The 26,285-nt window shown below is 46.4% G+C and overlaps 1 protein-coding gene across 11 annotated transcripts in view; it reads right to left on the minus strand.

The window, feature by feature from the left end:
* TEAD1 (TEA domain transcription factor 1) overlaps window positions 1–26,285 on the minus strand; it is a 261,044-nt gene that overhangs the window by 188,986 nt on the left and 45,773 nt on the right. The window contains exon 1 of one of the 11 annotated variants that reach the window (XM_081798575.1): window positions 3,298–3,512. The exons of the other annotated variants lie outside the window; for them this stretch is intronic. Within the exon in view, the coding sequence (XP_081654701.1) occupies window positions 3,298–3,309 (12 nt within the window). The 5' untranslated portion in view covers window positions 3,310–3,512. Of the gene's footprint in view, window positions 1–3,297; window positions 3,513–26,285 lie in introns of those variants that run through there. 11 annotated transcript variants of the gene reach the window in all.

Consider the following 26,285-nt stretch of genomic DNA (forward strand, 5'->3'; position numbering starts at 1 on the left):
TCATGAAAATCCAAAAAAGATTTCCAAGGTCCTGGGTGCAGGGACCCAATTGCATAGCTCCCTCAGAGGGACTCTGCTACTCAGGGAACCTGGCTGCAGCAGCACCCAGGCTCCCCCACCCCTTCCGATGCAACTCAATCCTGAGAACGTCCACTGGGACCCCCATCCCTCAGCTGCATGCCCTCCACACTCCTCCATCCCCATGGACTCTGCTCCTGACTTCTCGGAACTGGGCAGTGGCCTGTGTCCCCATACCACCAGCACTCCTCACAACCACGTTCTGCCCAGTTCCCAACTCTGGACGGAGATTGGGATAACATGGGTTAACATGGCTTCTTAAAAACACGATCCCAGCTTTGATGCTAGAAGTACTGAATCAGAGTCCCCAGGAAATGTATTTTTGGCAAGTCTCTCTTGTGCTCTTCTTTGGCCAGAGGAGTTTTCCTAAAATGCATTTATGACTTTTATCATATGCTCATTTAAAATCTTTCAGCAAATCCCCACCCACTCCGGGACCCAACTGCATGAGAGGGGCCCCCATGGCCTTAACCACCTAACTGCAGCCTGCTCTCAGACGCCTGTCTAGTCCCCTACATTCCAACCACGTGACCACTCCCTGGTGCCCAGATACAGCAGGCTGCCTGCTTCGCCCCTTCAGCCACCTAGGTCCCTCTGCTCAGATGCTTCCCTCACCAGCCACTCTGCCTAATGAATACCTATTGGTCCTTTCAAGACCAATGCCACCAACCTCTCTCTGGGAAGCCTGAGCAGCTTCTTCCACTCGGGAGATGTCACTTCTGTGTCCCCATAGCACCTCAAATAAACTTCCAACACCACACATGCACACTTCCCCATGATTCCTCGTAAGATACGGTCTCCCAGCTCATCAGTAAGCTCCTTGGCATTCCTATAACATCTCTCAACACCAGACAAGTTGCTGGAACTTCAAAAAATGTTTGTTACCTGTTTTCCTTTGCAGGTACCCCCTAGAGTTTCAGGGACTACACCCTGCATCTGGAGAGCCCACATGGCAAAGCGGTGAAACATACATAAAGACTACCTAGGGTTTTGGAATACCAAAGAGTTTGAATTTTGAGTTCTCCACTTCTTAGCTATGTCTCAGTGGATCCTCCCCTTCCGTGCAAATGAGAATTAGTACTAGCGACTTGTTATAAAGTCTATGAGATGATCTGTGTAAAGTACAGGTGTCTCAATTATTGGCAGTAATTATGTACATTATTTGTCATTATCTGTATGCTTATAGATTAGTGGGTATGAGTGCACACACATCCTAGAACTGTGCCTGACACATTATAGGTCTTCAAAATAATTGCCAAACAAACGTGTGCAGCTGTAATTACTAATGACTGCTTACGTATCTTGCCTTTCCTGCTACACTACAAGTTTTCAGAAGGCAGGGACTCGGTCCCATTCATTTCTGTACCTCATCCCCACCTCAGCTCCATAAATAATTGTCTGATTTCGCTTAACATAAAATATTAATGCAATGTTTATGACTATTAAGATATTCATCCTTATCTAAGGAATCACAAAGACAGCCTCAGGCACACTCTAGACCAAACCCACAGAAGAAAATTAAAACGTCACTGGCTTGAAAACCTTCCTCTAATCTCCAAAAACCCTGACTTGCTGGCCTCTAGGTTCAACATCAACTCTGCGGGCCCCTCCTTCAAGGTCAGGCCTATTACCTAATGAGCCACAACCCCAAGGTCTTAAGGGATGACACAAGCCCCCTCCTCCCTGGTCTGTGGCATCCCTGCCCCGACCCCCCAGCCACAGCCCGGACCCCCAGCCACAGGTGCTCCACCTGAGCCACGGGCTCCAGCCTCCTCAGCTCACAGCCAGTCCTCCCCCTGGGGCCTGGGGGCTGCAGTAGGCCCGCCAAAGTGTCAGGTTACCACAAAATAACAGTGGGCCTACACAGTCAGTGTAGAGGCCAAGTGCAGAAAGAGAAGCCCAGGAGAAAAAAACCAGACATTTGAGTTTGAGTCAAAGAGGAACTGGGTTTTAAGAAATATCCTTTAAATTCACAACTACGCTCTTAACATCAGCACTATAGCACCTACAATAACTCATTCATTTAATGTCCCATCCAGAGTAGCTTACATTTATACTATACTTACTTGCTTCGAGCGTGCTTTTAAAAATATTATTTTAGGGCCAGAGCGGGGATGGGTTTTTTGGGTGGTTTTTTTTTTTTTTTTTTTTTTTGGTTTTTTGTAGTTTGCTTATTTAGTTTGCTTATTTTATAAAAGTCAGATTTGGGTCAATGAAGGTTTTACCAAGTATTCCCATTCAACAAATCCCTGATATTACTCAGCTTTAATTTTCTCAAAACTAAATCCAAACATGACAGAGCTAATTAGCTCTGCTGAAGGAGGGGCAGACCTTCAAGAAAGAAAAGGCTAATAAAAAGCACTCACACTTTTTTTTTCCCCCCTAAAATGAAATCAAAGGTCACTCCCGTGCTACCCTCGTGCAGGAACAGTGCCGGCTTGATGTGGGCTGACCCAGCCTGCGTACTTCAAACAAAGTTAACTTCAATCACTGCAGGGAGTTAACAGGTTATTGATTCTCCATCCACTGTTCTTTCATCTGGGTTTACTCTGTAGACCATGCCTCTTTAATGTGCTCCTAGCAACTGTTTTATAAGAGGGTGGGTATAGACCCAGCTACAAGAAATGCCCTTCTCCAGCTGGGCAGGTAAACCCCGAGGCCCGGCCATGTTGGGCTGGATTTGGGTTTCCCATTGTAACCCCTCCGCTATCAGTGCCCCGGCACATTAGATTCCCTGAAGGTGCTGAAAAGGAGGCAGATTAAAAGAAAAAAAAAAATTCCAAATGGGGGAGAGCGGGGGACGGGATGGATTCTCTACAATACCCTTAAAAAAAAGGTTTTCATGAGGAAAAGGTTCTCCAACATCCCCTTATTTTGTAGTTACTGATTGATGTTTCATGTTAAAACATCAGGGTTATGAGTATTTTAAGGCAAGCAGTGCTCGGAGCAGGACTCTATTGCAAATGCTTAAAGGGGAAGCGGGGGAGGGGGCTGGGTAACGACAACGACGACGACGACGACTTTAAAATGATCATCTTAGTGGCAACCAGACCAGCTGGTAAACATGCAGACAGGCAGATTCTGTGTTCCATTTCTTTTAACTTTTAAGAAATAACCCTCTCCCAATCCCATCAATAAAAACTTCAGAGAAGGAACCTATTACCAGCCGACTCTGAGTTCTGCAAGCGGAGAAGAATACCACATAAACAGTGAAATTACCAGCAGTTTCATTCTGTCTTTAAAAACAGTCTAATTCCCGGAAGAGAGGATCTCATCTGCTTGCTCCTCCTTGGGCTGTCAGAATTCACACAGTTCATGCAGGACACATCACACCGTGCAATTACCAACCAGCATTTGCCACTGCTAAAAGATCTTTAATAATCCTGATTTTTTTTTTTTTTTTTAAACCATAAAAGCTCTCCTTATGAGCCCAGCTCTCTTTGCTTGTTCGGCGTGCCTGGTCACTTACAGGAGGAGGAGAAAAAGCCGGAGGCGCGGCTCACCGTTCCCCAGCTGTGTCTCCCAGGGAGCTGTTCGTGTGTCCGCAGGGCGATGCCACGCCGTGGCGGCCGGCAGGGTTTAAAATTAGCCAAGCCCCGGAGAGCCCCGGGTAACCTTCGGACAAGGTTAGCCAGCAGAGCAGTGCAGGCTCAGGGAGGAACATTAATGAGAAGCCAAGGAGAGCTCTTCCACAAGCCCGTTAGGGCCCCTCTGAGCCCTCACCGTCTAGAAACCTGGAGGGGCCAGGTACACCTCCTGGGCCTCAGGAGGCTGACCTCGGCTCTTATTTTTAACCCACCAAGTCAGCAGCTTCCTTCACAGGCGATCGGCGGGAGCCCTACATGTGTTTCTCCAAGTTTGAAGTCAACATGCTCCGCCTCTGGTTACACGTTAATTTTTAAAAACTTTAAAGTGGATTTTAAGAACATCATATCCATGGAACACTTCTAAATGTAAAGTTCATACCCACACATGACCAAAAAAGTGGAACCTACAGAAACACACACAGGAGGAAATGAACTGTGCTCACAGTCAGCGCTGACAACGCATTCTGATGTACTTTCTTGCACTAATAACATTATTCTTATTAATACTGGTTTTTTTTTATTATTATGACTCCCTACAGTTTTTGGGCTCTGTTATTACCCATCCAACAACTCACACTCCGCATTATCCTGAGTCCGGAAATATTCTTTGCATTTGTGATTTTTAAGAGGTATGGTATTCCACGTTGTGGATATACTGCTATTTGACTACTTCCCCACGGGTGCACGTGCGTATTTCGCGCAACTGTTCACTGTTAACGGCAAACATCCTTGTAATGATTTCCTAAGAACAGATTCCTGGAATCCACAAGAGCAGGAAAAAATTGAAGCCACTGGTGCAGACTGGGGACCCTTGAAGACAGGGACGGCCGGTCACACTGTAGTGTTTTCTGAAGAAAGGAACGTGTCCGGGCGCTTTCCAAACAGACAACCCTGAATTCCAATGTGCCGCTTCCCAAGCACCTACCGGGACATCACGAGGCCGGCACCACAGAAGTCCCCTCAGCAGTGAGAGAGAGGAAGCCACAAGCAAAGGGTGCATCTAACGCCTCTGAACACCTGTCAAAGGCGATTCGGATGCTAGTGGCACTGTCCACACCGCCCCCACGAGCACCTCCCTGGTACAGACGGCCACTCTGGCTGTTGAAAATACTGAAATACGTTCATCCGAGGTGGTGAAGAGTCATTGGCACAAGCCCACGGAACACCCCTGTGCCCTTGGCTCCCAGCCTCTCCCAGAGCCCCCGGCCCCCTCCCTACCAAGTAAAGCTCAGCGTCTGGCACACTGGAAGCCTCCAGGGGTTGCCTGTGTGTCCATGTCCTTATGGTTCTTTAAATACCTACAATATCACTCCTGTTCACAGACAACCTACAATTCAAGATTTGCTTTTTAGATTTTCTTCATCCTCCCTTCCAACCAGCTCCTCAGAGGCCACTGGTTAAAATCCTAGTTATCATCACTTCAGCAGTCTTTTCCTAAATTCATTAAATTCCCTAATATTTGGGGCGCCTGGGTGGCTCAGTCGGTTGAGCGACTGCCTTCGGCTCAGGTCATGATCCCGGAGTCCTGGGATCGAGCCCCACACATCGGGCTCCCGACTCGGCGGGGAGCCTGTTTCTCCCTCTGACCTTCCCCCCTCTCATGCTGTTTCTCTCTCGCTCGCTCTCTAATAAATAAATAAATAAAATCTTTAAAAAAAAAAAATTAAATTCCCTAATATTTTGTTTTTTTAAGCCGAAATGGACAATTAATGAGAAGCACTTACCATTGGGAGGTAACAGGCAGCCGTTCGCACTACGTTGTTCTCCACCAGGCGCAGTGAGTTGGGTTAGACAAAGATGGACATCATAAGCAGAAGATCCATACACCAAGTACTAACACCCAGGACACTGGCGCCCCAAGGGGCAAAGCTATCTGCTTAAATCACCGGAGAGTTTAAGGACTCTCACATCATCAAGTGTAATTCTCAGGAAGCTAAAGCAGAAGTACCAAAATGCTAAAGTCAAGAGGTAAACAGAAGAGTCAACTGCAAACTAACCCGTGCCCCAGCCGCCCTGGTATTGGCTTACCTCTGATGCCAGTAAATGCAACATTCTGGAGCCAGGTGTACGGCTATGCTGTTGGAAGCACGAGCTCTACTTTCTCTCCCCTTGCTAACCTGAATTATTTTCTGTGTAAGGGAATAGATAACCAGTGAGTGGAACAGACTTCCATTTCCTCTGAATGTTTTTGTCTATCCTCTACTGCGGATGCCAGGGAAGGAACACCAGCCAGGAAAGGGAAGAAGAACAAACCAGAAGCCTGTAAGTCAGACTCTGAAAACCAAAAAAGAGCTAGCCTGGATGTATTACAGCCCCGCCCAGCCCAGCCGCTGGGATGGTGACCCAAGCTGGAATCAGCTCAAAGGCAAGGCCCATCCACATCTCCACTACGGAAGAACAGACACCAAATTTCAGGTCACTATGGGAGCTATTTTTGACTCCCAACGTCAAATACAATGGCAAAAGTTTAAGGAAATACCTTGTAGTAGTAACTGAAAATAACATTCACAGCTAAGATTTATTTAACACTACTGTGTGTGAGGCACAGGGGTCATGAAGACTTTATTTTTATTATTTCTCCTAATCCTCATCACAACTATGTTAAATGCAATATTACTATCCCCAGTATTCAGATAATGAAAAAAATGAAGTTTAGAAACATTAAGTCATTTGTCCACTTCTCAAACAGAGATATCCAAACCCAGATCCACCTCACCGTGAGCCCAAGGTCTGTTTCTATGACACAGTGAACCTCCCATCGTTGCAGGTAATCAAGGAACAGCTGAGAGATCTCTTAACAGGGATACTGTATCGGAAACTGGAGTGGGGAGAAGGATGTCAGGGAAGGTACAATCTAAGCTTGGATCCATGACAGATGAAAACAGACTGCCTACTATATGCGGGGTCTACACTACGTGCTTACAGGACAGGGGTTTCGGAGACCCTGCGAAGGAAGCGAGCACACAGAGCCGCTCCATTTTTCCGCTCACAACAAAAGGCAACTGCAAAGCAAGGCCGCAGAGTCCAGACTCTGGCCACGGTGAGCCCAGTGGCACATGGTGAGTACGTTTCCTTCTCCCTCCCCAGAACACACCTCAAGGCTGCAAGCCTAGCCACTACTGCACAGGGAAAGAGTTCTGGCCCTTCTCTTTCTAAATTCCCTGCACCTGAACTTTTCGCCAACACAAAGCTGGTATTCACGGTAAATAAACGATTCAACTTTGTATTAGAAAATATCGAGCACACACCCAGAAAAGGAGATGAATGGACAAGTCCCACAGGAGAATAAGTATGTGACTGCCTCCCTTGGCGAGGAGAGGGAAAGAAGGACAAATTCCAGCGAGCTGAACGTGTGACTTTAAACCTCCTCATCAGCAAAGCTGTAAAGCCGGGAGGAAGATCTGCAGTGAACAGGATACAGGGAATATACTAGCGCAGGAGTGGATGAAGATCCAAATGGCTATACTTATCAAGAGCCTCAAAGGCTTAAATCCTTGGACTTAGTAATCCTCACCCTAGAAATCTACTGAAAAGAGAATTCCATGAAGAAAAACATCAGGATCACAAAGATACACATTATAGAATCACCCCTAATACTATGAACAGTGGAATGACTAAGAAAATCACAGCATGTGAATGCAAAGGAAAACTGCCTCCACTTATAAGAAAAAATGAAGAACAGACTGAAACATTAGGGAAAGCTTCTCAAAGATTCCTGATTTTAAAAAGCAAAATACAAAATTGTGTTTATGTATATAAAATATACATTTGTATATATATGTGTAAGTATATATGAAATTGTATGCATAGATGTATTCATATGTATTATGTATACAAGAAATTGTGTATGTGTATATTTATAATTACTGGAGTTTTATGCCCATATCTACAGAAATAAAGTAATGGAAATTTTTTAAAAAGCGTTCTTCTCTTAGGAGGGTGACATTACAGGTTTGTGTCTTATACTTTTTTCATGTTCTATTTCTGTAATTTTTAAGAAAGGACTCCAATTTTTTTTTAAGAAAATTTAAATAATCAGCTACAACTTGAGACATTCGAGCATGTGAATGCAAAAAGAAAGCTCAGAGGTCATACATATGTGGATACTTGAATGCTCTCTATCGCCAGGACCCACCAGAGGCCAATCTCCAACTTTCTATGTCTAGTCACAAGCTTCAAATACAGACACACAGATGACCGCCTGGTTCAGGGAGACCTGAGGACTTGATGCTCCCCCTTCCATTACAGCCACAATCACAGTAGCTAACCCTTAACAGACTGTGGATTCTGGACCCGGCCCCACCAGAAGCACCTTATATGTCGATTTATTTACTCCTCATAACAATCCTATGCGGAAAGTACTATCATGACTCCCATTTTGAAGTAAGGAAACCGAGATACAGAAAGAGAAAATAAATCGCCCGACCTCACTCAGATAGATGGCAAAGCCAAGATCTGAACAGAGACTGACTCTGGAGTCTAAACTCATAACTACCAACCTAGACTGCCTGTATGTAGACAAGTCTCCCATCCACTGCTCTGCTGGTACATCTTATCCAAAATGTCTTTCCTCCCCTTAGCCACCTACAAAGCACCCACACATACTTCAGAGGCCAATTCAATTGCCACCTCTTCAGCAAAGCCTTCCACGAAGCTCCCACGCAGCATTAATAGGCACGGGGTTTCAGTTTTCCATGAAAAGTTACAGAGACGGATAACAATGACGGTAGCGGGGCGCCTGGGTGGCTCAGTTGGTTAAGCGACTGCCTTCGGCTCAGGTCATGATCCTGGAGTCCCGGGATCGAGTCCCGCATCGGGCTCCCTGCTCGGCAGGGAGTCTGCTTCTCCCTCTGACCCTCCCCCCCCTCATCATGTGCTCTCTGTCTCTCTCATTCTCTCTGTCTCAGATAAATAAATAAAATCTTTAAAAAAAAAAAACAAAAAACAATGACGGTAGCAGAACAAAGTAAACGTACTTAATGCCCCTGAGCTGCACACTTAAAAATGGTTACGATAATAAATTTTTGCTATGTGCATTTTACCACAATTAAAACTATAGGTAAGTAGGCAGGCACATAGGTAGGTAGGTAGGTAGATAGGTAAAATGGAACCTCTAAGCAAAGAAATCAGGTCACGTGAGAGCATACCTACAGTGGAATCCAAACATAACTCTCAATGCTAGAGCACTCACCACCCCACAGATGCCGCACACATCACACAGATGTCACATGCATCTCTCCAACACTCTTCCCTTCTTTCAGCAGGGTTATCACTCCCTCCAGGAGCCTTCCTGGATCCCCAAGCCCAGTCTGGGGGAGGCTGGTCCCATGCGCCCACACTATCATGCCCTCGTCCCAGAGCACCCTTGGAAATGCCCATCAACAGGTCTGTGCCCCCATGTCGAGCTCCCTGAAGGCAGCACCCTTATCTTATTTGAGTGTGTCCTCAGGACCTCGCGCAACACATACCACCTTTAATAAACACTGACTCAATTAATTAACTGCTGGAAGAAGGAGGGGCTGGAATAGTGCTCTGGTTTTCAAAGCTCACATACAGGGTTATCTTGAAGGGTGATTAAGAAGACAAGTCAATGCTTGCAGAAAACCCAAAGATTCTAACCCAAAACTAAAAGGAAGAGGGTCCACTTGCAGAGATTCCCAGAGGCCCCCTGCCACCTCTATTAGATATGGGGGATTTATGTGTGAACAGGTGATTCTCAGCATCGACAGCTCCCACGAGTTAAAGGTCCATGCCCGTCTTCGGATGCCCTGGGCTGAGACTCGGGTGCCAGGTGCAGTACAAAGGCTTAGGTCACCTCTTCGAATTCTCTTAAGGTCAAGTTTAAATGGCAGTTTGATTAGTTTGTCAGGCGCCTATTCTTTGGGCTAAAATCAGAAAACATTCTTTAAGGCTGCTAAATCTTTATTGATCCTGAGGGGTCAGCTCAGAAGGCAGGGACAGTAATTGCCTGTTCTTTGCATAGTGCATTTTCCATTCTTTAAGGCAGCTGGTACAAGCACGGTATTTTTTCTTGTATGTGTTTCTGCTACAATTACTTAATCGCCCCTAGAGCCTCTCTGCTCGTCACCTCCAAGTCTACTCTCAGCCCGTGCGCCACATAGGAGAACAAATTTTTGAATTTGCTACTGAGCAAAGTACATTTCCTTTTCTCCCCTCCCTCTCCAATCACTGAGCAAACTGTAAGAGTGAAGCAAGCATAAGGCAGGCTCATCCGTGCTGGAGCCCCACAAGGCAGCCAGCCCCCGGAGGACACAGAACCCCAACCGAAGAGCGCAAACGACTTCCAACGTGACTTGAGTTCAGCTTTAGGGAAACCCAACATGGGACATTCATACATTCAGGTGACTCACAGCTCCAAACAGGTCATGCTGAAATGACAAGGAAAGTAAACGCAAACGTTAAAAGACACAGCTGCTTGTGCCTTGGTACGGAAACCCTTGACCAGTAGGCAAAAATCCATGCCCGAACCTTAGGAAGAAACGCCACAGGTAAAGGATATTTGAGGATCCGAGACAGAGGAGCAGAGACTCAGGGCATTTTTAAAAGGAGATAATGATTATCCCCTTTTATTTTTTTGTTTAGTCTTCCATTTATGTAGTAGAACCATCCTTATTATAGAAGTTCAGTGAGGGGCGCCTGGGTGGCTCAGTTGGTTGGGCGACTGCCTTCGGCTCGGGTCATGATCCTGGAGTGCCTGGATCGAGTCCCGCATCGGGCTCCCTGCTCAGCGGGGAGTCTGCTTCTCCCTCTGACCCTCCCCCCCTCATGCTCTCTCGCTCTCTCGCATTCTCTCTCTCAAATAAATAAATAAAATCTTTAAAAAAAAAAAGAAGTTCAGTGAATTATGGAGACACAAATGTGTCAACACACAACCTTACTGAGGAGCTAAGCCCGTGCTGGGTAAGACAGGACACAGCCATAATAAGACCTTGAGCAAGTCCTTTTCTTCCGTCAACAAGGGAGCTGAAACAGGACTTTTATTGGTAGCTCTCATGTGTAATATTCTTTCTACTCCATTCAGCTGTCTAGCAGAAAAGCAGACTTCTGGCCCATGCATGACTGGATTGTCCAAAACATGAATCTTTTTAAAGTGCCATAAATATTATAGACCATATTATATATACTGGCCCTATTATACATATATTGACCATATTATTTATGTTCTGACACCATTTTTTTTTAATGTTTTATTTATTTATTCATGAGAGTCACAGGGAGAGAGAGAGAGAGAGAGAAGCAGGCTCCCCGCTGAGCAGGGAGCCCGATGCAGGGCTCGATCCCAGGACCCTGGGATCATGACCTGAGCCAAAGGCAGATGCTTAACCATCTGAGCCACCCAGGAACCCCTGACACCATTCTTTTTTGAAGACACAGACTATTTCTAACAAAATAATAAAGGATGGTGATTACTGGGGCACCTGGGTGGCTTGGTCGGTTAGGTGTCTGACTCTTGATTTAGGTTCAGGTCATGATCTCAGGGTTGTGAGACTGAGCCCCAAGTAGGGCTCTGCACTGAGGGTGGAGCCTGCTTAAGATTCTCTCTCTCTCTCTTCTGCCCCTCCCCGCTCTCTGGGGGTGGGGGGGGAGGGGATTAATACTCCCCCGCATCTCCTCATTTGAATGTCCTTAATTAAATTAAAGTGCCTGCAGCACATGGCACTTTTTGGGATGCATGGGTGGCTCAGTCAGTTAAGTGTCTGCCTCAGGCTCAGATCATGATCTCAGGGTCCTGGGATGGGGCCCCACATGGAGACCTGCATCTCTCCATCAGCTACAGGCTCAGTGGGGAGTCTGTTCCTCCCTCTTCCTCTGCCCCCCCCTTTCCTACACTCTTTCAAATAAATAAAATCTTTAAAAGAAAAAAATAAAAGAGAAGCTTCATTTGACTATCTCAAAGAAATGTTCCCTTTTTTTTTTTTTTTCCTGCTTTACCTATGGTATTTCTTTGCAAATGGTATCAAAATCAAGGTTCCAGGTGGAACCCATCACACTCCATAGGACCAACAAATTTGACAAAAATTCTGTATTTAATTAATACTTCAAGTATCATCCAACAAGCTTTGAAGATTACACCTTCTTCTGAAACAGGATACCGTAAATATTCATAGGCACAGACCTTTTTTTAGATTTAAAGAATCACTGATAAACTGTATGTTCAAAGGAAGAGAATCACCTCTACCTCACTTTACAACTAGAATTCAACAAGATCTCTAAAATTCTAAATAAAATATTTCCAATTTTCATATTCCTTCTTTAAATTGAATTCATTTTTATTTTAACTTACACTGCTACCATGCAAACCTGTCTTTCCTGAATAGTTTGTTCTAGGTGGGGCAGTGAAAGAAAAAAAAAGGATTAGAAAACAAATAAGCTCTTTGGTCTAATAGACTATAAACATGTTCACGTATTCTGGTTTTGATCAGAAATAAAGGAGAGGAAGAAAAAAAGATGCACTTGGGATTCAGGACACTGTGTGGTGATTCAGAGAGAGACATCTAAGAGGCAAACTATTTGCCAGAGTAAACCAGTATCACAATCATCTTAACATTTTAACATTTTAAACATCTAAACAGTATCACAATCATCTTAACAGTTTAAACATTTGTAACATCCTGTTCACAATTCACACACACTGATGAAGTACCTGAAAGACGGCCTCACTGACTTCTCTAGGTGTCTAGATAAAGCGTGGCAAACTTTGGTCGGGCTGACTGAGCCCCCCAAGTGGTAGGTACGGACTGCTCATAATTTAGTTGGGTGTCAGGAAACACATGCAAGCATTTATTCAATCAGCCTTCAACTTCAGGCCAGGCTCTGTGCTGGAGAGGCGAAAATGGGTAAGCACCGTGCTCCTGCCTCAAAAGCCTCACAGCCCGGTGAGAGGCAGATGTCAGCCGCAACCCCAGAATCCAGAACACTGCACGGCCCACAGCAGGTGCCCGAAAGATATCAAGTAGGTTAGGAGGCAGGGAGGGCAGGCAGAGGCCTGCCCAGAGAGCTGCAGTGTGGCAGGGAGCCGGGCTCTCACATGGAAGCCTGGCTTTGAATGCACACCCACCCACCGCTCTGCAGCTGGGCACCGGGCTGCGCGTTCAACGCTGCCACACCTCAGCATCCGCATGTGCTCCCTCCCTCAGTGCTCGTGAGATGACATACATGGAAATGCCTGGAATGGCAAAGACCAGGAAGGACAGATCCTAGTCTGGGACAAGGACCAGGCAGGACAGAACCACCACAGTAGGATAAGATCTTTTTTCCTACTTCTTCCTCTCCCTTTTGTACTCCTTCCTGTAGAAAGCCCCTTCTCCAGTACTGACTCAGACAAGACTCAGAGTGAACGAACCAAAACCGACGCGGGGCGAGGGGTGCAGAAGGGAGAGGGTACCATCCTTTGGAATGAAAACCCTGAGTGGTTCTACAGTGGAAAAGGGGGAAAGGACTCCCAAGCCAGACACCTGAAGCACCTCGACTTCTGTCTTCTGCTGGCTAGACTCCTCCAGACAATTCTTGACAATTAGCAGGGGTTATTGCTCTCCCCCGCATCTCCTCATTTGAATGTCCTTAATTAAATTAAAGTGCCTGCAGCACACTTACACTTGATCAACATAGAAGAAAGGCTAAACCAAGCTTAAGTATCTCAGCTCTTTTCCTATTTTAAAATATTGTAGGTGTGTGTTGGCGTATTTCTGTATAGCCAGTTGTGAATGCACATTTGGCTGTGTCTGTGTGTACATTCACACACGTGCATGCGTTATTGAAGTAGGTATGCATCTGTGTATAAATATAAGCCAGGCTTCTCTGGGTTGAGGGAAGTGTGAGAGATCCTGCTTGTATGCCGAGCGAGGCAGGACAGGTAAATTGTGTGTCCGCCTCAAACACCTGCAAGCTCATCTTGCACAAATAACTAAGGTTGCAACCAATGAACCAGTGAAGAGGCCCTTAAGTTTCCAAGACAACCAGAGGGGCAATGCTGGAGGGGCTCAACCTCCCCGTGACTGGACCCAGCCCCTAAAGAACCCCTCTTCTCTCTCTTCCCGGAAGAAAGCTTTCCTTTTAGTAAACAAGAGCCTTTGTCCTAACCTGGATCCCTAAACCTCCTGAGGGGTGGGAGGCAAGGGCCTCAGAGCTGCCTTCAGTCCTAGAAAAGACCACAGCCACACCAGGGGAGCTGGAACAGTCAGGCTCCTGCCCCTTAACTCTCTTGAGGTTAAGAGATGCTGCGAAGTTGACAGTCATCCAATTCCACGGGCCTTTACCTAGAAGCAGCTGTGTCCCAAGCCCTGGGCTCAGAGATTACTTCTCGTACTTCGTGTGTATTTCACAACAATCCAAGAAGGCAAGTGGGGTGGTAGCACTCCCCTCTCACAGGTGGGGGAGCTGCGACTCGGAAACACTGATGGGCCCAAGGTGGGCCCAAGGCAGGCCCCAGAGCGGGTAAAGGCAGGAGCCATCACGCTGTCTCACACTGCAGATCTGGCTTCGAGAGTACTGGCTGCAGGAGACGAATGTGAGCTCCCGGGTTCTGGTTTCAGTTCAGCCTCTGATCGAAGGGTAATCAATCAATCATGCAGGTCTTGACCTTGTGAGCCTTAAACTCTGACAATATAAAAAGAAAAAGAGAGGGCATCTTTGGTTCTACAGCTCACAGAACGGAGTCAGATAAGAACCCTCTATACCATCACCATTCAACACAATTCTCAAAGGCTAGGTAAGGTGGTTTTCCGTCCTCAGCTCTCCCACCAAACACCATCGCCCCTGCCATCCCTTGGATCCCAACTCAAGTTTTCACTGTCTCAGGCATTCATGCCCATGGTGCCCCAAGGAATCCTCCCATTGCCAGCCTTTCTGGAAGACCTCAAGATCCATCTCAATAATTAGCTCAAGCCCAAATAGCCAACCCCCGAGCAACCTCAGCAGAGTGTCTGAACTTATCTTCATTGCACCTGCTTCTTAGTTTTTGTCTCTTCAACCTCGCCCGGGGACACAGCCTGAGACTTCTCTGTACTCATCACTGTGATACCACAACCATGCCCCATCCCTCCCCGGAGTTAAATCAAAACAATTATTCACATGGCAACATTTTCTGGGTATCTGCTAGGTCACATATAATAACATGCAAGTAGAAACTGGGTTTTTTAAGAGAAATAACAGGATAATGGTCTCAGCCCCAAGGAACTTGCAATCTAGTAAGGAAGATGGAGATGTAAAGGATTGCTGGGATTTGCTGAATCATTTGACACTGGAATTTGCCAGTGACTGGGAGTTGGAAGGGACAGTGACTATGAAGAATGAAAGAGTCTGCTCCTGATACTATCTTAAAGGATATAATGACCGGCTGACTTTAACGAGGTGGAAATTTAATAAGGATAAATGTCAAGTCATGCACTTAGGTCCAAAAAAAAAACCCAACTCACAAGTATAGGGTAGAGAAAATCACATGAGAAAGTCTTAAGGGATTGGGTTGCCCACAAGCTCAATGACTCAGTGTGATGAGGGCTGCTATAAAAGCTAATGCAGTATCAGGCTGCCCTGATTAGAAATGCTGCATTCACAGTAAGAAAATAGAGATTTCAAATCTGGACCCCAGAGACTGTAGAGGGATGAATGGTCACAAGTGAGCACATTCCAGAGATCAGTCAGGAGTGTGAAGCCACATCCCAAGTGGGGTGAAGATGAGGAGGCTGGGGAATGAATACCTTAGGGGGCCACGAGAGGCACCTTCAAACTAGTCTTGGGCTTGACCATCCCGTTTCCAGAGGGAATAAATTACATATCTCATTACGACATGTTCCAACTGCAATGTCAAATATTTATTGGTAGGAAAGACGGTAATAAAATTCTATTTACAAGACAAAGAAAATTATAAATTATTATGCACAAAATATTATTCGTTCTGTAAAAACAACAACATATACACACATCAAAAACTGCGTTAGCACCTGTCTGGAAGACCATGTAGTGTGAAGCCAACAACACGAAGAGTGGTGAGATTATCGACACGTTTAAATTTTCCTTTTGCTTCTCTGTATTTTGCTTCTCCGTATTTTCTGTTCCATAATAAACATATATTGAAAAATGTGATATGAAAAAAGAAAATCTAAATGGGCTAGCATATGAAAAGAGCAATTAGGCTCTTCCTCTCTGGCTCCAGCATGAGAGGGGGTAAGGATTGAGGAGACCCTGTCTGAGCTCAACGTTAGAGAAATAAATGGCCCTTTGTTGTAGAGTGAGCTCCCCAACAAAAGAAATGTGCTTCTAGGGGTGCCTGGGTGGCTCAGTCGTTAAGCGTCTGCCTTCAGCTCAGGTCATGATCCCAGGGTCCTGGGATCGAGCCCTCCATCGGGCTCCTTGCTCCGCGGGAAGCCTGCTTCTCCCTCTCCCGCTCCCCCTGCTTGTGTTCCCTCTCTCGCTGTGTTTCTGTCAAATAAATAAAATCTTTAAAAAAAAAAAAAAAAAAGAAAGAAATGTGCCTCTAGGAGGCATTAAGGCTCTTTGGGAATGCACTGTAGGGGAAGCCTCCATGAGCGCAGGGCTCACTCCTCCTAAATGACCTCAAGGTTCCCTCTAATCTATATACTCCAATTCCTTGATGGATGCTTGAGCCATCGGTGCTCCAAAACGCACAATGCCTCTATTTCTCTCCTAAAGGTTCAAATGCTCAACCAAGATTGTAGGATCTACCTCTCTGCTCTCTCACCAAGTTAGGGCCAAGTGGAGTACAGTTAAAAGGATGTTCAACTGGGAATCAAAGTGTTCGGATCCCAGCAGTACCACTGGAAAGAAGAATAGGGCTTCGAACGAGTCACTTAAACTCTAGAAGCCTCAGTTTCCGCATCTGCCAAATGGCAGTAACATGTATACGATTTCAAGAGGTTCTGCCGACATTTCAAGAAAAAGCCTGTGGGATTGCTTTGTAAACAATAAAGTGTTATCTATACAAAGGAAAGATGACACGTTCTGTCAAGCTCAAGCTGGATGGCCAACTGACAGGCCCAGCTATAGGCATCCCACTCCACCGAAGCAGACACAACTCTGACGCCAAGACCCTCTGATCCTACTGCAGTGGGGCCCAAGCAGCATCTGCACAGCAAGGCCCTCCGGTCCTTCCGCTTCCCCTGACCACTTCTCATCCCACGGAGTATAATAACGAATTGCTTTTTCTCCAGCATCTGAGGATGAGTCTTGGTTTTTCACTATGACTACAGTTTTTTTAAGAGGAGGATCAGGGCCTCTGCCTTCATCCACGATCCCTGGTGCTGCTGGGAACTCATGAAAGACGTACCGATGATTTGACGGAACTCTCGTTGAGCCCTGCTACTTAAAGTGTAGCCCGTGGACCAGCACCCCTGACACCATCTCAGAACGTGGTAGACAGGCAGGTTCTCAGGGCCCTGTCCCAGATCCACTCAATCAAAAGCTGCATTTTTAACGAGATCCCCAGGTGATTCACATGCTAAGAAGCTAACAAGCATGCAGCCATCAAGAAGCCAGGGGAAGGAAGACCTGGGGCAGGCTCATCCCACAAGAGCTCCAAGGCCCAGAAAAGGACCTCACTCATTTATTTACTCATTTATCCAGTCACACACTTGTTCAACAACTATATATGAAATTGCTACATCATGCCAGAAGCCTGTCTAGGTGCCAAGTTCTGCTCTGACCAGGTGTAACTGAACGGTAAGGCTCCTCCGGTACCAGAGAGAATTTTCCATTACAGCTGCCTGTCCACAGAATTCAGCTACCAACTACTCAAGTCCCTCAGAGTCCCAGCTCCTCCAAGCCTGGCCCAGCGCCTCAAATGCTTTGCAGGTGTCAGGGCTGGTATCTCTTCACGAACCACCGAGAAGCCACCCACACAACAGCCACGGCCCAATGGTCTGGGCAGAGCCCCTGTTTTATTTCTGCAGGTGCTACATTCCAAAAATATTTCTTCTTATAAAGCATGGCAGGAATTCTACACTTAGGGAAGAAAAGAGGTTAAAGAAGGGCCTTGTTTTTCCCAGAGGAGAGGGGAGACTCACAGAGAGGTTTACATTTTTAAAATGTATTTATTTTATCAGCCACATGCTTGCAAGTCAAACATCCCCTCAAAGACATTTTGCAGAGATATTCTGGGAACACACTGGAGGCAGCTTATTTATGTGCGGCTATTACAAGACTAGCCCAAAGGGATGAGTATCAGATGCTATCTCCCGCTGAAATGACCGTCTGCCTGCCTGCCACCCCTATGCCAGGTCAGAGCTACTTCATGCCCCTCAAATACCCCCTGCTTGGCCCTGCCAAACTGCCTCTGCCCCACTGGTCCTCGGAGAGCCTTGCAATTAGCCCGGGTCACTCCTGATGGAGGACAGTTGTTCACGCCACATGCTCTACACCATCTTTGGGGGTCTGTAAATGGACAACGAAAAGCATCATTAATGTATATACGGGTGCAAGATTAATCTCGAACACTGTCACAGTGCTGGAAACTGCAGAGGCTGGTAGGATCCCAGGCAAATTGAGCTCCTTGATTTCCGTGCCCAAAGGGGCATCCTAAGAAGGTGTGCTGTCTCTTAACAGCTGACTCTGAGCTCCCGCCTTTGCTATCTCTCAAGTCATCCTTTGAGTCACAGGATTTAGCAGTTAGGAATGCTTACCACGTCTCCCACAGTCCCGTCCCTTGGCCAGGTAACTGTCCCCTTCCCAATGGTGAGCATTGTGAGGGCAGGGGCTGTGCTCTGCTCAACACAGCATCTCTGGAGCCCAGCAGATACACGACACATCCAGGTTTCCATAAATAGTGATAGAAGGTCAATGCGTTCAACAAGCATTTAATGAGTGCTGAGTTTTAAGATTACAATACAGGTATCCCCTACCTTCCCAAAGTTCAAGTTATGCCACTTTGCTCTTATGAAAGATCTACTGAAAACAGTAACAGTTTTTCTTGTAAAAGTGAAAATCATCTTCGGATTTCTTTTGCTTGGTAGGAGAAAACAGATATTGGTATGTCTTTCCTAAAACCAAAGTAGCAAAACATGAACTTTCGGAAATCGGGGAATACTCTGCTTAACGCCATTTCTGCTTACAAAAAAATTCACAGAGGGCGCCTGGGTGGCTCAGTTGGTTAAGCGACTGCCTTCAGCTCAGGTCATGATCCCAGGGTCCTGGGATCGAGTCCCGCATCGGGCCCCCTGCTCCGCGGGGAGCCTGCTTCTCCCTCTCCCACTCCCCCTGCTTGTGTTCCCTCTCTCGCTGTGTCTCTCTCTGTCAAATAAATAAATAAAATCTTTAAAAAAAAAAAAAAATTCACAGAAACCCTCTACTTTTGGATGGGGTGGGGGAGGGGCAGAATCTGTACTAAATACCGGAAGATAAAAAAGAAAGAAATGGGAGAGCCCTTAATGGCCTTTCGAGACGAACAAAACAAGAAACAAGGACTATGAAAGCCTGGATGGAAACTCCAGTGTGAGGAGTGAGGGAATTCCTGGGGCCGAGCAAGCCAAGGGCAACAGAAATGGAATTTTCTTATCCACAACATCTCACACAGATCCACCCCCAGTCTGTAATTCATTGTGTACGGAATGCATTTCCCACACACCAGCCTCTTATTCTGCAATCGGCCAAATTTTTTTAATCTTTTAAACTATCAGTATACTGTATGGTATACACCGACTCCATCCTAACCTGTTTCTTCACAAGGAGAGCCCCAGTTCATAACGAGATGTGCTTTTCACGGGCATTCTGACTTCATTGTCTCCCCAGCTGTCAGGGCCACGTGAGAAAGAAGGGCAGGGAGGTACAGAAAGGTTAAGGACTGCCCCCGATTATGCCCTGGGACCTGAATCTCACCACTTCCCCCCCAAATCTGTGTTCTCAGCAGCAACCCACTTCCCCTCCCAGGCCTCTCTTTGCAGCTAGCATCGCTGCCCAACAGAGAGGGAACTCAAGCCACATGTCAAGGTACGTTTTCGAGTCACTCATTAAAAAAGGTAAAAAGGAACTGGTGAAATTAATATCAGTAACTTCTTTTATTAACCCAACATATCTAAATGTGATTTCAACCTGTAATCAGTATTTAAAAAACCATTAATGAGATTTTACATTCTCCTTCCAAACTAAGTCTTCGAAGACCAGCAGTCAGTGTATATGCTTCGGGGGCCACTTCCATTCAGATGCCACCTGCCGAGTGCTGAACGGCACCGGGGGCGGGTGGTGACCATGCTGCCCCATGAGGGCCTCAAGTGCACATTTCCTACACGCGCCTGCTGTCTCCAAGCACACAGAGCCTTGTTACTGGCACGGACTGCTGTTGGGTCTGAGAATGGGGAGGCCCAGTGTTCGGTGTTCAAGGACAGTCAGTTCTACCCTTCAAGTCTCACCGGAAGTACTGCTCCGTCAAAGGAAGCCTTCCCTGACTATGCCCTCAACAGTCCTGTGTACCTCTCCTCTGTGCCGGGCACCCTGGCTTCACACGCCGTAGCCCTATAGCGGCCATACTGGAGGGCCTGCTTGGCCATGTTCTCCACCACTGTCTGTTCCTTGAAGACAGGACTGTGTCGGCCTCATTCACAGCCCATGCCTTATCTTCCAGCCCAGCACAGGCTCGACAAACATTTGCCAGATGCATGGATGGATGGTCGGATAAATGAATGGAATTCCTCCTAACAGAACCTCTCTCTCTCCAGGCCAGAGCTTCCTTGAAGTAGAAGCCCCATGCTTCCTTCCAGCTCTGCAAGTCAACCATGATTCGTGTGGCCCTAGCCATTCTGTTTAGCCCTCCACGGCACAACCAGCTCGGGCCAGCCATCTGACACCGGAGGGAACACTTCTTAGGTACACTGTAGAGTTTCTTGCTCTGCAAAATGGGGCAATGTAAGTTGCTTTCCAGTCTTCTGAAAGTATCCTGGGAGCTATTCCACAGAAGTAGAGACATACACATATTCTCTCATATAATTCTTAAACACCTTCCCTGGCCGATCGGTTATCTATTTCTTACAAAGAACATGTTCCATTTTGTCCTTAATGAATCAATGTCGTAAAAAGATCACAAGGTCAGGTTTTCGACTCTAAAGTCCTGGTTTTCATCACCACTACCTTTCTGCCAGCTAGCTGCTTGATCATCATGTTATTTAACCTCTATGCACCTGGATCTCTACATTCATAAAATGGGGATAACAATATAACCAGCTCAGAGCTGTTGTAAGACCAGAACGCCTTATATACTCTACAGGGCCAAACAGATGTTAGCTCCTATATAAACTATTTCTTCTGAAGCATGTCAAAGTCAAGTGACAGAGTCACCCACAATTAACAGTCACAGCCAGGGCCTAGGCCTGGGGACTCGGGCCAAGACCAGAGAGAACTCGCAGGCTAACATCAAACAGGCCCAGAATCCACGGCTTCACAAAGCCAAGTCCCCAAGGGCGATGGATGCCTGGGGATGTTGGACAGGAAGCAGCCGAGAAGGGCTGGCTTCCCCGAGGAGCAGGACTGCCTACTGGAGCATGACATAGGAACTTTCTATCTCAAAAGGGCAGGGTCTCCACTGAGCGAGGGGTCCTGCCCGCAGTCAGGCCAAGCCAGGGAGCCAGAGGAATGGCTTCGTCCACCTCTTCTCTCATTCTCCTGCAGTGTTTTGGAGGCCCCTGAACTTTCCCGAACCGGTTATGCCTATTTCAAACAGGAACTAGGCCCGCATGTACGTGCGCGCACACATATGTGTGCGTGCATGCATTTTATTATTTCAGAAGAAAGCACTCTGCAGCCCGAGAATGAGTCATCAGTAATCCTTGTCAATTTGCCAGCAGCCTGCCCCTCTTCATTACAAACAGAAAGATAAAAGCCCTTGCACATTAGCTGGCATACGCCTCCACAGACAGTACAAATAAATTAATTGTGCCTCATCTCAAACAGCCCAAGAGGTGTGCGGGAGGGGAAAATGCGCTCCGTCTTGTTTCATTAACAAATTAAACTGAAATAGAGCTGCAACCATTCTCTTATGAACATACACTCGGGTCCTGCACCAAGAACACGCTGCCACCCATTTGGGGCAGCATCACCCCAGGAGAGAGCCCAGACCCTGACAAACCGTGTGTCCAGCCTAAGAGAGCAAGAGTCTTGCCCTTTAGTCCTACCGTAGTCCTGGCAGGTGGGGGTGACCTCAGGGGCCACTGTAAGGGTGGGTGCCTGGGGGACAAGACTCGCCCATCAAATCCCAGGTGCTGTTGCAAAGGGAGGGCGGTGCAGTCATTTACCCCAGGCAAATAAACAAACCAGTTCGGTGGCCGTGGTATGTGCCCAGAGTGAAGGAGTTTGTCATCAAGCAAACTCTGTCATGCTGAGGATGGTGAGCATTCCAGAAAGAACAAAGTTATTCAAGACCAACTTGAAAAACAAGTTGGACTCCCCTTCACCACAAGCTAAGATTACACCCTCAAACACACCTTTCTTCAATCCTGAGACATTGGCTTTTGCAGAGCAGTTAAAGGCAATTTGTTACAATGCTGTGATTTTCTTTACAAGGGCTCAGTACTACATAATTTAGGCAACCTACATTTTATATGCTGAAGGGGTATGGCTGAAAAGCTGATCCTTTCATGTTTTTATCTCCAAAGAGACAAAACCAGTGCTTCCAGGGGAGGAGGGGAACAGGAAATGGGGAGGGGGGGGTTTGCTGGAGGGAAAGAACAAAGCACACTCTGAGAAGAGGAAAAGCCCCTCTACTCTCCAAATATCACCCCATTAACTGGTGACCTGCAAGGAAGTTCGATCATGAACAGCTAATCCAACCGGAAAATATGTCCGAAGTATTTGTTATACAGATAGGCTCTGGGTTTGCTTTGTGTTCGTTTGGTTTGGTTTTTTTAACTGTAAAATTCAAGAATCTGAAAAATTCTAAGAAAATCTGACCTCAAACAGCGAGGTCTGGCCTATAACAAAACAAATTAAACAAAATCTTAAAAAATAGTAATAAAGCTATACTCAACTTTACTATAACTGAAGAAATTCCAATCAAACAATGAAGCACCACTAAAGCCAGACCTTTGTGAAAATGATAGTAGATACTGCAGGCCAAGTTGCTAAAAAACTGGTACCTTGTGGCACTGCTCTGTGAACTGGTACAGCCCTCCTGGACAGCAATGTAGCAACAGCCTACGAGAGCCAAAAACATGTGCCCTTTAACCCAGAAATCTTGCTCTTGGGAATTCACCCTAAGGAAAGAATCTACAATAAGGATGAAGCCATATCTCCAAGTATTATTTATAATAGCACATAACCATAGGGGAAAAAATCTAAATGTCCAGTAATAGATGAATGGTTAAATAAATTCAGTCTGTGAGATGATACATTTTAAGACCATTAAAAATCATCTTGAAGACTCTGTAACCATTTGGAAAACCTTTGCTTAAGGTTTACTGAAAAGAGCAGAATACAAAATTGGGTCTACATATGATTACAGCTCTATAGAAGTATGCCTGCATTCAGACAAGGGCTAAAAGAAAAATGAAAACAGTTGTGTTAGGATGGTGAGCTTATGGGTGAACTTTTTTCTTTTGTTTCATTTCCTTTATTGTGGTTACAGCATTTTATTTTGTGAAATAAAGAGAATTCACAGGGTGTATATGCAGCTCAACTCAGACTCAAAAGGATGAATGAGGAATCTGGGAAACCAATATGCTAGTTTTGGGCATGGGACAATACAGAGTCTCCATCCTGTGCTCTGCCTGGGGCCCTCCAATCACATCGCTTAGCCAGCAAAGCAGGCTGACCGGGAAAGGGATGCTCAGAGAAGCCACACGACTGATCCAAGGCTGTCTGACACTACCAGATGACAGACAGAGGATGAGCCTCCAGACTACTTTGCTCGAAAGCCCTGGCCCATCTTGTCTACTATTGTGGCCTCTAATTCCAAGGTACCTTCCTTCTCTGGGAAACAGTCTCCTCCTCAATAAAACAAAGAGATGAACACTTACTTTCAGAACTATGTGAATCTGACCACCTGCATCTGGTTCATAGATCATCTGCATCCAACACACCTGCACTGCAGGTTAAAGCCCCAACCCAAACCTAGCGAATCAGAGAGTATCTGGGACTGAAGTACCTGAATGTGAATTTCACGAGCCGCCCAGGCAATTCTTTAGGCATGGGGATAATTGAGAACATTAGTCTAAGAATCATGCAAACACCTGCCAAGTCCAAACACCCAAACTCAAATGTCCATCTCCCCCTAAGACGAAAAAGAAAATCTGCCGGATGTGGAGGAAAAAAACATTTAGAAGCCTATACTTGCTCAAAGAGCACTTAACCTCAAAGTTAAAGTGTTAGATAGAACACAAGAGAGTGACCTGTGTTTCTCAGACACATTTTTTTCTGGCAAAACAATTCCTGAGCAACCAGATAGTATCCGATTTCACATGCCCTGTGTTTAGCATAATGCTGGAAGCACAGTTAAGTGCTCAACATGCTTGCTGAAAAAATGAGTGAACGAATGAATAAGCAGGTAGTATGTAGTGTCTGCATCCCACTGTATTTAGTATCTGTTTGCCCACGCTGTGTAAGCTCCGTGACACGGGGGGTGGGCGTAGATCCTCCCTCTTGTTCTGCGCAGTGTCACGGTGGCCCCAGCCACTCGAATCGGGCCTGGGGTCCTGTGCACTTGTAGACAGTAGTTGAGGAAATGAACAGCAGACACCAGCAAGAGGCAGACAAAAAAAGTGAATGCTCCCGGATCCAGTCATCTCGATCATAAATGGATGCCGTTCCTACGAGGAGCAGGAAACAGGCAGCTTCTCAACCGAGTGCACACCGTGCCCTGGGCCCGGTGCTTCCACACTCATGAGTCCTCAAGGAAACCTCACAACTACATCAAGTAGACTAGTAACAAGGAACTAGGACTAAATGGTTTGCCCTAAGACACCGGCAGTAAGGAAGAGACACGGGATTCAAAACCTTATTCTTTACAGTCTAAGTAGAGGATAGTCAAACACAGAAAACCAGAGGATGAAAGAAATGTAAGTCTAAAATAATGTCCCTTCAAGGAGCCACAGTCCCAAGGAAAGCCACACAAAGATCGCAGGTGCTTCCAGAGGAGGCGCCAGGCTGGCCTCAGCCAAGGTGTGCACAGGGGGTGGCCCTTGCTAGCAAGCGCCTCTTTAGACAGTGAGTCCCAGCTGGTCATCGTGGGGCCCATCTCTCTGCCTTCAAGCAGTAATGGCAGCACTCACACCGCCCCCAAATCACCAGCAGCTGCAGACACTTCAGAATCCGACAGACGGACGGACATCACCCTCCGAGCCCTGCAGCATTCTGTCAGGTAGAATCGCTGTGCACCCCCAGGGGGGGCCACCTCACAGGCAACTCAAAGGCTGACTCTGAAATCAAGCTGGCCTGGATTCAAGTCCTGCCTTTACCATTTGCTGACCTCAAGACCTTCATCTCTCGAGCCTCAGCATCCTCCACTAGAGAGGGGAGTAGTAAAAAGCTTCCCTCATGGAGCTGTTCTGAGGACTAAATAGGACAATCCCTGAATGGACCTAACACAGGGTGGGCACACGGTAAAGGTATAGAAAGGGATTCCTGTTGGAACAGCTAGCAGGGGCCCTGTAAAATCTGATCTGAACATGACATGTTTCCCCAATTCGCAAGCACAAAGACCACCTGGAGGGTCTGCATTCTCTACTAATGTTTTCCCATTCCGCATAAAAAGCTTCACATATTAACACAGGGCAGAGACTTGTCATTTTTAATAGGCATGGAGTTAGTACCTATTCCTCTCCCCAGGGATCTAACTTTTTAATGATTTCCACATTAGATTTAACATTAAATGCAAATTGATCCATAAAGTCATCTAATTAGAAATTAAGCAGGCCATAGACATTGCCTAGAATTTAATTAGGAGAGCACCATGATATGATGAGAAATGCCCCTCACTAGGAGGAGAAGCTGGGGGGTTGGAGCTCCACCTCAGCCAATCACTGCCTGAGATCTGGAAGGCTACTTAGCCTGTCTGGGCCCCTGCAAAATGAAGAAGTGAGATTTCAAAGATCCTTTCCGGAAAGCCAAAGAAGAGAAATCTATAATTCAAACTGCTTCAGTAACCACTCATGGAGCAACAGGCTCTGGAAATGCAAAAACTCAGTCATGCCTTGAGGAGTTTTCAGATTATGGAAACCACAGCCTGTTCCATCCACCAAAACACCCTGGGCTTGCGAAGCAGAAGGGTTCGAATTTCCACTGTAGGCAATGCTACCTGGCATGCATTCCTCCCTCCAGGCATGCCCTCGCCTCTTTGGGGAGCCTCTATCCTCTGTTTATTTCCCAAGGCATAATTCTCAAGTCACAGAGTCTCAGAGCTCTTAGCTCAAGACTGGTGGAGCTGGTCAAGCCCTTTGCAATTTAAACCAATACCCCACCCTACCTCCAACCCAGAGCTTCTCCCAGATCCAATTCTGAAAAGGTTGCTAAGATTTATCTCAGCACTGCTTGTTCTTTTCAGCGCAAAAGAATCCTTGTGCCTGGCCTGGCCTTTGAGCCAAAAAAGTGGAAGTGGGAGAGGAGAGGAGATGTGCTGGGAAGCCATCTGGAATGAGCAGCGTACCACAGGGTCTGAGAGCTCGACGGGTA

The sequence above is a fragment of the Leptonychotes weddellii genome, chromosome 11, assembly GCF_054177405.1.
Source record: "Leptonychotes weddellii isolate Sample4059 chromosome 11, ASM5417740v2, whole genome shotgun sequence".
In the NCBI taxonomy this organism is placed as follows: domain Eukaryota; kingdom Metazoa; phylum Chordata; class Mammalia; order Carnivora; family Phocidae; genus Leptonychotes; species Leptonychotes weddellii.